We start from the raw sequence: 10,935 nt of genomic DNA, 5'->3' as shown, positions 1-10,935 counted from the left end.
CATCTTTACGCTGCCTGGGATAGGACAGACCCTGCCCCTTCCTTGCTCAACACCACCCGGATTTCGCCTGGTTTGTAGTATGAATGAATGAATATACAGAGCAAGCCGATTGATAAGGGGGAGGATGGCTGTTCTGGGTGAGGGGCAGACCTTGGGATCCTGGGGACGCCTTCCTCCCTGCTACTCACACGTGGTCAGCCGTGAAGTCACTGAGGTGTCCCTCACCCTTCTACCACCCCATGACCCCTTCCCAGGTCCAGCCCTGTCTTCTGCTGGACCATCTTTAGCTTCCCACTCACCCCACTTTGAGCCCAGATCTAACACCAGTTACGACCCTCCCCCAACCTGGAACTACTCAGCCCACCTTTCAAGGCCTTCCAAAGTCTAGGCCTCCCTCCTGGACAATTCCATCCTCAACTGCATTCTGCCTCCCCTGCCTGAGCACCCTTGGCTGCAGGGGCCTGGGAGGAGCCTATCAGGAATCACCTGCATCTGCTTAGGGAGAGAAAGACTATTATGGACGGGCTCAGTGGCACACACCTGTAATCCTAGCACTTAGGGAGGCCAAGGCGGGCAGATCACGTGAGGTCAGGAGATCGAGACCAGCCTGGACAACATGGCGAAACCCTGTCTCTACTAAAATACAAAAATTAGCTGGGTGCAGTGGTGGGCGCCTGTAATCCCAGCTATTAGGGAGACTGAGGCAGGAGAATCGCTTGAGCCTGGAAGGTGGAGGTTGCAGTGAGCTGACACTGCACCACTGTGCTCCAGCCTGGGCAACAGAGCAACACTCCATCTCAATCAATCAATGGAGGGAAAGACTATTATCCTAGGTAACCTCTGAACAAGGTGGGAATCTTCCTGCTCCCAAGACCTTTTATGTTTCGAGGCCCCCTCAAATCCCAACAGCTCTGACACTGGTTTACTTTTCCTCTAGTTAGAATGAATCTTCCTCTGATCCCCTACCCCTGCACAAGTTTCAGGTCTTAATCACTCAGAATAGTATGGGTTACAAATGTGGGCCGAAAGGGCCTCCCGTACTCAAATCTCACAATGTCTCTGCCTAGCTGTGAAACCTTGGGCAAATCTCTGTCCTCAGTTTTTTTTTCCTTTTTTTTTTTTTTAAGTGACAAGGTCTTGCACTGTTGCCCAGATTGGAGTGCAGTGGTGTGAACACAGCTCACTGCAGCCTCAATCTCCCCCATATCAAGCAATCCTGCCTCTGCCTCAGCCTCCAAGAGTAGCTGGGAATACTGGTGTGCACCACCATGTTCGGCCAATCATTTTTATTTTTAATAGAGACAAAGTCTCTCTCTCTTGCCCAGGTCTTGAATTCTTGAGCTCGAGTGATCCTCCTGCCTCAGCCTCCCAAAGCACTCGGATTACAGGCATGTGCCACCAGGCCTGGCTAACTTTTAATTTTTGTAGAGATGAGGTCTTGCTGTTGCCCAGGCTGGTCTCGAACTCCTGGCCTTAAGCGATCCTCCTGCCTCAGTCTCCCAAAGCACTGGAATTGCAAGCGTGAGCCACCGCACCTGGCCAGTTTATTTTTATTTTCTTTTGAGACAGAGTCTCACTCTGTCGCCCAGGCTGGAGTGCAGTGGCACGATCTCGGCTCACTGCAAGCTCCGCCTCCCGGGTTCACGCCATTCTCCTGCCTCAGCCTCCCGAGTAGCTGGCCACCACAGGCCCCCGCCACCACTCCTGGCTAATTTTTGTATTTTTAGTAGAGACGGGGTTTCACCGTGTTAGCCAGGATGGTCTTGATCTCCTGACCTCGTGATCTGCCCGCCTCAGCCTCCCAAAGTGCTGGGATTACAGGCGTGAGCCACCGCACCCAGCCACCAGTTTTTAAAAATCTATACAACAGGGATAATATGAAATCTATGTCACAAGCCTGTTGGGATCATAGTACACATACAGTGGTAAGTGTGGTGCTTGCCTCAGGTAGGCAGTCAGATGAATAACTGGATGGTCTCCAAATACACCAAGAGCTCACCCTCTTGCAGTGCTGTCTGCCTGGAATGTTCTTTTCCTCTTTCACTACCAGATTCCTATTTTTCCTTCAGGGACTACCTTCTCTAGGAAGTCCTTAACTCCTGATTTCCCACCATGGAGGTCTGTTTCCTGGGATTCCACTGTCCCTGCACATCCCCATCACAGCCCTGAGAAGCCTTAGGCCTGACTCATCTCTGCCCCCAGCATCACCCAGTATGGGAGGAGGGAGGCTTTAGGACACACAGGCTGAATGAATCAATGAGACACACTCAGAGAGCAAGCTATCTGTACTTGTGTGTTTCTCCTACCAGATTGTGCATGCCACCTGTGGGCAGAGCCTGTACTGACTTGCACTTGGGTCTCCAGCATCACCAAGTCTGGAGCTGAGGACCTGGGTACCTACAGATTTCCTTCCACACTGTCAGAACTGAGATGAAGGAAGCCCAGAGAAATCAAGTACCCTCCTCCACCAGGCAGAGCAAAGTCCTGGGTGCCCAAAATCCAGGGAAGGCAAGGGCTGGGGGTACAAGCAGAGGATCTGAAGAGGTATATGAGAGTGGCCAGCAGGGACCTGGCACAAGCTTGGTGCTCAGTGAAGGTTACCTGATGTTGCTGGGCACCAGGGTGATGCAGTGCAAAGGGCCTTGGCCAACCCGCTTTGCAGCGTAGCTGGGTGACCTGGTACAGATCACATCGCATCTCAGAGCTTCAGTTTCCCCTCAGGCAGACAAAGATGACAAGAGAAGCCTGGAAGGGTTGTTCTGGGGAGTCAGTGGGTAAAAGAGCCAGGGTGGATCCTGGCACATGGTGGGTACCAGACAAGTTTGCCAGAGGAGGTCCTCTCTCCTCAGAGGTACCCACACTGGCTGTTGCAACCAAACCCTTTTGTTGTTGCATTTCAGCTGTGTCACACGAAGGCCGTGTCCAACTGCAAGAGCCCGCCTGCTTCACTGGCTCCCAGTGCAGCCTGGCACAGCTGCAGGGTGTCCTCAAGTGCCAGTGGCTGGGACGTCTCAATGATGGCGATGGTTTCCCCCAGCTCTGTGCACATGATAGTCTGTTGAGGCTCAGGGGGTGGGGGTGGGGCAGGAGGTGGTGATCTGGGAGGCTGTAGCGTCAAAGTCCGAGCTCGGGCATGGACCCGCTGATGCAGTCGCAAGCCCGCCATGGCGCGGAACCAGCGGCCACAAGTCCCGCAGTAGTAGGGACTCTTGTTGTAGAGACCAGTGATGGGGAGGCGGGGGGCGCGGGCAAAGGCGACTGGCCGCAAGTGCAACCGCCGGTGCTGCTGCAGGTTGGAGCTCTGTGTGAAGCGCTTGCCACAGTCCAGGCATTGGTAGGGACGTGCGCCCGTGTGGGTCAGCTGGTGGCGGCTGAGGTTGGCCAAAGAAGCAAAGGTCTTGCCACATGAGTGGCACTGGAAGGGCCTCTCACCCGTGTGTGTCCGCAGGTGGTTGCGCACGTGGATCAGCTTCTTGAAGCCCTTGCCACAAACCCCACAGCGGTGACGCCGTTCAGGGGGCCCGTGTACTGCACGCCGGTGCCGGGACAGCCGGGAAGCTGACGCAAAGGACTTGGAGCACTGTGGGCAGGGCAGCTGGGCAGGTGGGGCAGGGGGTGGTGGTGGAGGGGTGGGCTCCACTGGAACTGGGGGAGCTGTTGCTCCTGTGGGAGGTGCCCCGCTTTTGCCGGCGTGAGTGCGCCGGTGGTAGAGGAACTTGGTCATGTTGCTGAACGTCTTGCCGCAACGACAGCGATGCAATGGGTTGGCAGTGTGGGCCCGCCGGTGGGCCACCAATGTGAGTTCTGTGCCAAAGCCGCGGCCACAGTCTACACAGAGGTAGCGGGCTTCCCCGCGATGCAGCCGCAAGTGCTGCTCAAGCGACGCTGCTTTCTTGAAGACCTTGGAGCAGGTCGTACACTCGTGTGTGCCACCAACATGGGCCCGCCCATGAGCCTGCAGCCGGTTGGCGGAGCTGAAACTGCGCTGACACTGGCTGCAGTGGAAGGGGTGGGCAGCAGATGCCAGGCTGTGAGCCGTCCGCCGGTGTTGCCGGCGAGCCCCTGCTGAGGGCTGGTGCTGGGGACAGTCCCCGCAGCCCCGAGCCCAGCCAGCTGTGGACTCGTCACCTCCCACAGCATCATCACTGACCTCTGCCATGGCCTCCTCATCCTCCGTCTCTTCATCATCTTCTTCATCCTCCTCATCGTCCTCTTCCTCCTCCTCCAACCCGTTGCGCTCCTCTTTCTCTAGGGAGTCAAAGTGGGTGCCCTGATGCTCCAAGAACTCCTCAGGGGTGGCGCAGAGGGTAGAGCACTCAGGACACTCATAGGGCTCCATCTTGACTTCGGATGGGAGAGAAGGTGGAGGCAGTGGTGTTGGGGGAGGCAAAGGAGGTGGCACTGGTGGCTCAGCTACCGTAGCAGAAAGGTGCTGGGCCTTTCGATGAGCCACCCACAGCTCGGGCGAGGGGAACAGCTCCTGGCAGTCCCAGCACTGGTATTGGATCTGGTTTGCAGACTCCCGGAGGTGGGCATCCTGGTGGGCCAGGAGCTCACCAGGGGAAAGGATGAGCTGGCTGCATTCACCACACTGGAAGGGCCCCTCAGCACCCGGCACCAGCTCTGGCTCCAGGCCAACATTCTGTGTGGTCAGTGCCTCCTCCTCTGAGACAGCAAGCATGTGCTGCTCCTGGTGTGAGAGGACTTCCTCCAGTGTGTTATAGAGGCTGCCACACTCAGAGCACATGAACTGGTGATGCTGGAAGAAGAGGGATGAGGCAAGGGCCTCCCCAGGTGTCATCTCAGTCACTTCTGTTGACATCTCCATCATCTCTCCCGACATAGGTGTTGACATCTCCACTGCCCCTGGTGACATCGGTGTTGGCATCTCGGCCACCTCAGCCACCACCTCTGCCATTGTGGGGAAGGCAGTGCCTGGAGAAAGAGGGGCAGGAGCCAGTGAGACAGCAGGAAACCAAGCGGAGGTGGAATTCTCTTGCCCATCCCACTACTCACCAGCCTCTATCGCTCAGGAAGTCTTAATCCACTGTTTCTGCCTCAGTCTTCCGTGATCCCATGTCTCTAAAGCCTACACACCCTCCATGGCAGCCTGCAGGAGAGAAAGAACACTCAGCCCAGCCTCTTTTTTTTTTTTTCTGAGACAGAGACTTGGTCTGTCACCCAAGCTGGAGTGCAGTGGCACAATCTTGGCTCACTGCAACCTCTCGCTCCTGGGTTCAAACTATTCTCGTGCCGCAGCCTCCTGAGTGGCTGGGACTACAGGGGTGTGCCACCATGCCTGGCTAATTTTTCTACTTTTTTTTTTTTTTTTTTTAGTAGAGACAAGGTTTCACCATGTTGGCCAGGCTGGTCTTGAACTCCTGACCTCAGGTGATCCACCCACCTTGGCCTCCCAAAGCGCTGGGATTACAGGTGTGAGCCACCACCCTGGCCAACAGCCTGGCCTCTTTTTTTTTTTTTTTTGAGATGGAGTCTTGCTCTGTTGCCAGGCTAGAGTACAGTGGTGCAATCTCGGCTCACTACAACCTCCACCTCCCGGGTTCAAGTGATTCTCCAGTCTCAGCCTCCCGAGTAGCTGGGACTACAGGTGTGCGCCACTATGCCCAGCTAATTTTTGTATTTTTTGTTGTTGTTGAGATGGAGGCTCGCTCTGTCGCCCAGGCTGGAGTGCAGTGGCGCAGTCTCCGCTCCCTGCAAGCTCCGCCTCCCGGGTTCAGACCATTCTCCTGGCTCAGCCTCCTGAGTAGCTGGGACTACAGGCGCCTGCAACCACGCCCGGCTAATTTTTTGTATTTTTAGTAGAGACGGGGTTTCACCATGTTAGCCAGGACAATCTCGATCTCCTGACCTCGTGATCCGCCCGCCTGGGCGTCCCAAAGTGCTGGGATTACAGGCGTGAGCCACCGCGCCTGGCCAATTTTTGTATTTTTAGTAGAGACGGGGTTTCACCATGTTGGTCAGGATGGTCTCGATCTCTTGACCTCGTGATCCACCTGCCTCGGCCTCCCAAAGTGCTGGGATTACAGGCGTGAGCCACCGCACCCGGCCCAGCCAGCCTGGCCTCTTTACCGAGAGGGCCAGGCACACCTTTTCTGAGAATACCATAGCCTTTGCCTGCGTGCAGCTTCCTCTTTGTGCAACACTTTTCCTCTGCCTCTTACATATACACACACAGATACACCCAAGTGTTTAAAAACACAGGCCCTGGAACCAGACTGCCCTTGGCTTGAATCTGAGCTCTACCACTTACTTCCTCTGAGATTGTCTTCTTACCTGTAAAATGGGGCTAAAAGTAGTACTGACACAAAGTCCCTGGTACTTGTAAAGGTCAGCTGTAACCCTGTGTAGTTCTCCAGAAAGATTGTTTTCAGACCCTAAGTCTTTGATGTTGCTATTCCCTCTGCCAAGAAACTTCTCTCCTCTTTTTGTCTGACAAACTCCTACCCAGCACCTTTTGTGAAGCCTTCTCTGACATCTCTACGTCCTCAGGGTTCTTATGATATCCTGTGCCACCTCTATCACGGCAAATATCATGAGTTTGGGGTGGCATCTCACTGTTCCTCACTGGACTGAGAGTTTGTGGGTCTGATTCATTGTGGAGGCTGCAGTCAGCAACAAAACCTCTGAGCAGGGACAGGAATTTTAACTTTCAAACTCCCCTCTATAAGCCCCATCTTCCCTTCTACGTATGTGGGCTCAACCCCACCCAGGCCCCTTCACACAGCAGGGACTCAGAGTACGCTCAGCAAATGACTGCCTCCCTCTCAGGTCTAGCAGCTAATCTTATGAATTCAAACCCACCTTCTTTACCTCTTTTTCACCTAATCTATTAGTGCCAGAGGGCAGGTGGAGTCTAGTTTACAGCCTTGCATATAGAAGTTGCTCATATTGCCGGGCGCGGTGGCTCACGCCTGTAATCCCAGCACTTTGGGAGGCCAAGGCAGGCGATCACAACGTCAAGAGATCGAGACCATGCTGGCCAACATGGTGAAACCCCGTCTCTACTAAAAAAAAAATACAAAAATTAGCTAGGCGTGGTGCACGCCTGTAATCCCAGCTACTTGGGAGGCTGAGGCAGGAGAATGGCTTGAACCTGGGAGGCGGAGGTTGCAGTGAGCTGAGATTGCGCCACTGCACTCCAACCTGGAGACAGAGTGAGACTCTGTCTCAAGGAGAAAAAAAAAAAAAAAAAAGTTGCTTTTTTTTTTCAGTGATGTAGCAGTTTAGCCTGTACATCACTGAAGCATGTCCAGTGCCAAGAACAATGTCTAGCACACAGTACATATTTAGTGACTGAGAAACGCTCCCAGGCCAGGTGTGGCGGCTCACATCTGCAATCCTAGCACTTTGGCAGGCTGAGGTGGTTTGATCACTTGAGCCCAGGAGGTCGAGGCTGCAGTGAGCCTCCCTTGGGAAGTGAGACCTTGGGAGGTTTTTTTTTTTCCCCCCTTTTTGAGACAGGGTCTCACTCTGTTGCCTAGGCTGCAGTGCAGTGGTGCGATCTTGGCTCACTGAGGCCTCCACCTCCTGGACTCAGGTGATCCTCCTGCCTCAGCCTCTTGAGTAGCTGGGACCACAGGTATCTGCCACCATGCCTGGCAAATTTTTATTTATTTTATTTTACTTTTTTTGAGACAGAGTTTCTCTCTTTTTGCCCAGGCTGGAGTGCAGTGGCACGATCTCGGCTCACTGCAACCTCCGCCTCTTGGGTCCAAGAGATTCTCCAGCCTCAGTCTCCCGAGTAGCTGGAACTACAGGCATTCACCACCACACCTGGATAATTTTTGTATTTTTAGTAGAGATGGGGTTTCATCACGTTGCCCAGGCTGGTCTTCAACTCCTGACCTCAAGAGATCCGCCTACCACGGTCTCCCAAAGTGCTGGGATTACAGGCGTGAGCCACCGCACCTGGCCCCTGGCTAATTTTTAAATTATTTGTAGAGAGAAGGTCTCCCTATGTTGCCCAGGCTGATCTCAAACTACTGAGCTCAAGCAATCCTCCCACCTAGGCCTCCCAAAGCGCTGGAATTACAGGTGTGAGCCACTGCCTGGCCGACCCTGAGTTTAACTGTCCCTGTGCACAGTCCATTTCTACCAGACCAACTTCCCCATTAGACTGTGAATTCCCAAAATACATAGCCCAGTACAGGGTCCTGCTTTCAGTTAATGCCCAATAAATACTCCTTGAGTAAATTATTCACTAAAGGACCTGGAACTAAACTTTCCTTATCTACTATTCCAATCCCCTTCCTAATTTTTGAGTTGCCAGGCCCCTGCATACAACAGCCATTCCATAAAGGACCTTCCTGGAAGTAGGCAACCAGGGGCCCGAGAGTTCCATTTTTCCTTGATTACGGCCCCATTTCCAACAGAGAACTCCCCTAGGGCGAGGCCCAGTGCCTGCTGCAAAGCTTGCACAAAGCAGGTACCCGATAAATGTCTACGAGGTGGCCCGGGAGACTTGAAATTTGCCCTTTCATCGTCTACGATTCTTTCTCCCGCTCTTGAATTGTGAACTACTTAGGGAAGGAATGGGGGTTTTTCACACAGTATATCAGTAAGTCTTTCCAGGAAGGAACCCACTAGGGCCCTGGAAATTCAACTTTCCCGCTTTACAACGCTTTTCTCCTACCAGAATCAGCTCCTCGGCAGGGTGAGAGCTCGCAGCAGTGGGTGGTGGGCGAGTTCCAGCGTAGGCTCCCGCACACCAAAGGAGCCCCAGGGCACACAGGAAGGAGCGCTCTTCTTCCAGCCCGCGCCGCTCCCGCCCTAGCGCAGGCCCCAAGGCTCTTCGATCCCTGCAGGCCCCTTAGTTTTCCTTCCGCCCTCTCCGTCCGCCCAGCGCTCTCTTCCCAGTCCAACCCCGCGCGGCGCCCTCACCCGTTTCTCTTATCTCCTGCAGCCCCTGCCGCTCTTGACACAGACCCTCGCCTCCAGGCGAGTGGGACCCCTCACTATCCACACCTCCCATTGGGCGGTGCCCTTACCCGTGGCGACCAATCAGAGCCCGTAGCGTAGGGCACGCGACCTTGCGCCTGCGTGTTGCCACTCAGGCGGGGCTCCGGGAGTCATCCACGCACACATCTGCGCCCTGTGGGCGGGGCTCAGGGCGAGGAGACGCGCCTGCGCAGTTCTCTGGTTCGCTCCCAGGCTAAGCGTCGGCAAGTTCTGTAGGGAAACTCGGGCAACCTTTGGTGAGCGTTGGGCCCATGGAGTGAACTGGGCGGCGGGAGACCTTGACAGAGATGTCATTTCAAAGCTGAAGAGACGGAGCATTTCTGAGAGTACAGCTTTAGAGCCCGACACACTTGGAGTTATTCTCCTCTCCGGGCCTCTGTTTTACTGGTGTGAAGTGAGCTTGAGTCACAGCCACCTCAAAGGTTGTTTAGGGGATTGGATGATATCACACATGCACAGCGCTCATACACTGTAGGCGCCCACTACAACCCACTTAGCAAGACAGAATCCTTCACAGTTTGTTAAATTGCTTTCCTATTCTTCCTACTCTTCGTTTGATTTAATGATAGTCACTTACCAGGCGCCCTTGTGAGTTTAGCCCAGGACTATGCTTCCGTAGCTTACCATTGCCATCCATTTGTTTCACAAGTAGGGAAACTGAGGCCCGGAGAGGGGAAGGGATTTCTTGGGGGGTTGGTTTGTTTGTTTGAGACGGAGTCTCGCTCTGTCGCCCAGACTGGAGTGCAGTGGCACGATCTTGGCTCACTGCAACCTCCGACTCCCGGGTTCAACCGATTCTCCTGCCTCAGCCTCCCGAGTAGTTGGGATTACAGGTGCCCACCACCACCCCTGGCTAATGTTTGTATTTTTAGTAGAGACGAGTTTTTGCCATATTGGTCAGGCTGCTCTCGAACTCCTGATCTCAGGTGATCAACCCGTCTCGGCCTCCCAAAGTGCTGGGATTACAGGCGTGAACCACCGCGTCCGGTCTTGTTTGTTTGTTTGTTTGTTTGAGACAGAGTTTTGCTGTTGTTGCCCAGACTGGAGTGCAATGGCGCGATCTCGGCTCACGGCAACCTCCGCCTCCAGGGTTCAAGCGATTCTCCTGCGTCAGCCTCCCGAGTAGCTGGGATTACAGGCATGCGTCACCACGCCTGGCTAATTTTGTATTTTTAGTAGAGATGGGGTTTCTCCATGTTGGTCAGACTGGTCTCGAACTCCCGACCTCAGGTGATCCGCCCACCTCGGCCTCCCAAAGTGGTGGGATTACAGGCGTGAGCCACCGCACCCGGTGTTTGTTTATTTCTTGAGACAAAGTCTCGCCCTGTGGCCCAGGCTGGAATGCAGTGGCACTATCTCTGCTCACTGCTCCCTGGTCCAAGAGATTCTCTTGTCTCAGCCTCCCAAGTAGTTGGGATTTCAGGCGCGTGCCACCACGTCCGGCTAAGAACAGGCAGGGTTTCACCATGTTGGCCAAGCTGGTCTCGAACTCCTGGCCTCGTGTGATCCGCCCACCTCGGCCTCTCAAAGTGCTGGGATTACAGACGTGAGCTACCGCGCCCAGCCGATTCTTTTGAATTCACTGCTACAGCTCAGGCAGAGCCAGTACTGGGCCAGTGCTAGGAAGGACCCAGATCTCCAAGAGGACTCCCAAGAGGAGTTAATTGCGGGGGTGGGCACAGATCCAGGGAGGGGACTTGTCTCAAGTACATGCAGGTCCTGACCTTGAGTCACCAAAGTGGGGGGCGTGGCGACCGTCACACCCGAGGCCCCGCGGTAAGGGGACACGCATACACCACAGCCTAGACTCCCTGACAGACCCTCTCTAGTTACAAGTTAGGGAGCGGGCATCTGGGCGACCCTGGAGGGCAGAGATTGGAAGGGGTTACGGAGGGGCCGTTTTGGCTCTGGGTGGAGACGTCTGACTGTGATGGGGGTCGTGATGGACGCCATCGA

At 54.7% G+C, this 10,935-nt stretch overlaps 1 protein-coding gene across 2 annotated transcripts; it reads right to left on the bottom strand.

Moving 5' to 3' along the window:
- Nucleotides 1-2,267: 2,267 nt before the first annotated feature.
- ZNF526 (zinc finger protein 526) lies at nt 2,268-9,015 on the bottom strand. 2 transcript variants are annotated; one of them, XM_054463337.2, is made up of 3 exons: nt 8,654-9,015; nt 5,017-5,110; nt 2,268-4,935 (listed from the first exon to the last, which is right to left on the bottom strand). In XM_054463337.2, exon 3 carries the CDS (start codon nt 4,916-4,918, stop codon nt 2,906-2,908), a length of 2,013 nt encoding a protein of 670 aa, XP_054319312.2. In that variant the 5' UTR covers nt 4,919-4,935; nt 5,017-5,110; nt 8,654-9,015; the 3' UTR covers nt 2,268-2,905. The 2 variants fall into 2 exon arrangements, with proteins under 2 accessions (XP_054319312.2, XP_054319311.2); XM_054463336.2 differs by having other exon boundaries at nt 8,902-9,012.
- Nucleotides 9,016-10,935: the final 1,920 nt, after the last annotated feature.

Source organism: Pongo pygmaeus, chromosome 20 (assembly GCF_028885625.2).
Source record: "Pongo pygmaeus isolate AG05252 chromosome 20, NHGRI_mPonPyg2-v2.0_pri, whole genome shotgun sequence".
Lineage (NCBI taxonomy): Eukaryota > Metazoa > Chordata > Mammalia > Primates > Hominidae > Pongo > Pongo pygmaeus.
This window is presented reverse-complemented; position numbering and strand designations above follow the sequence as displayed.

Coding starts and splice junctions, on each gene's coding strand:
- ZNF526 (XM_054463337.2), bottom strand. CDS start 4,918: ATGGCAGAGGTGGTGGCTGAGGTGGCCGAGATGCCAACACCGATGTCA.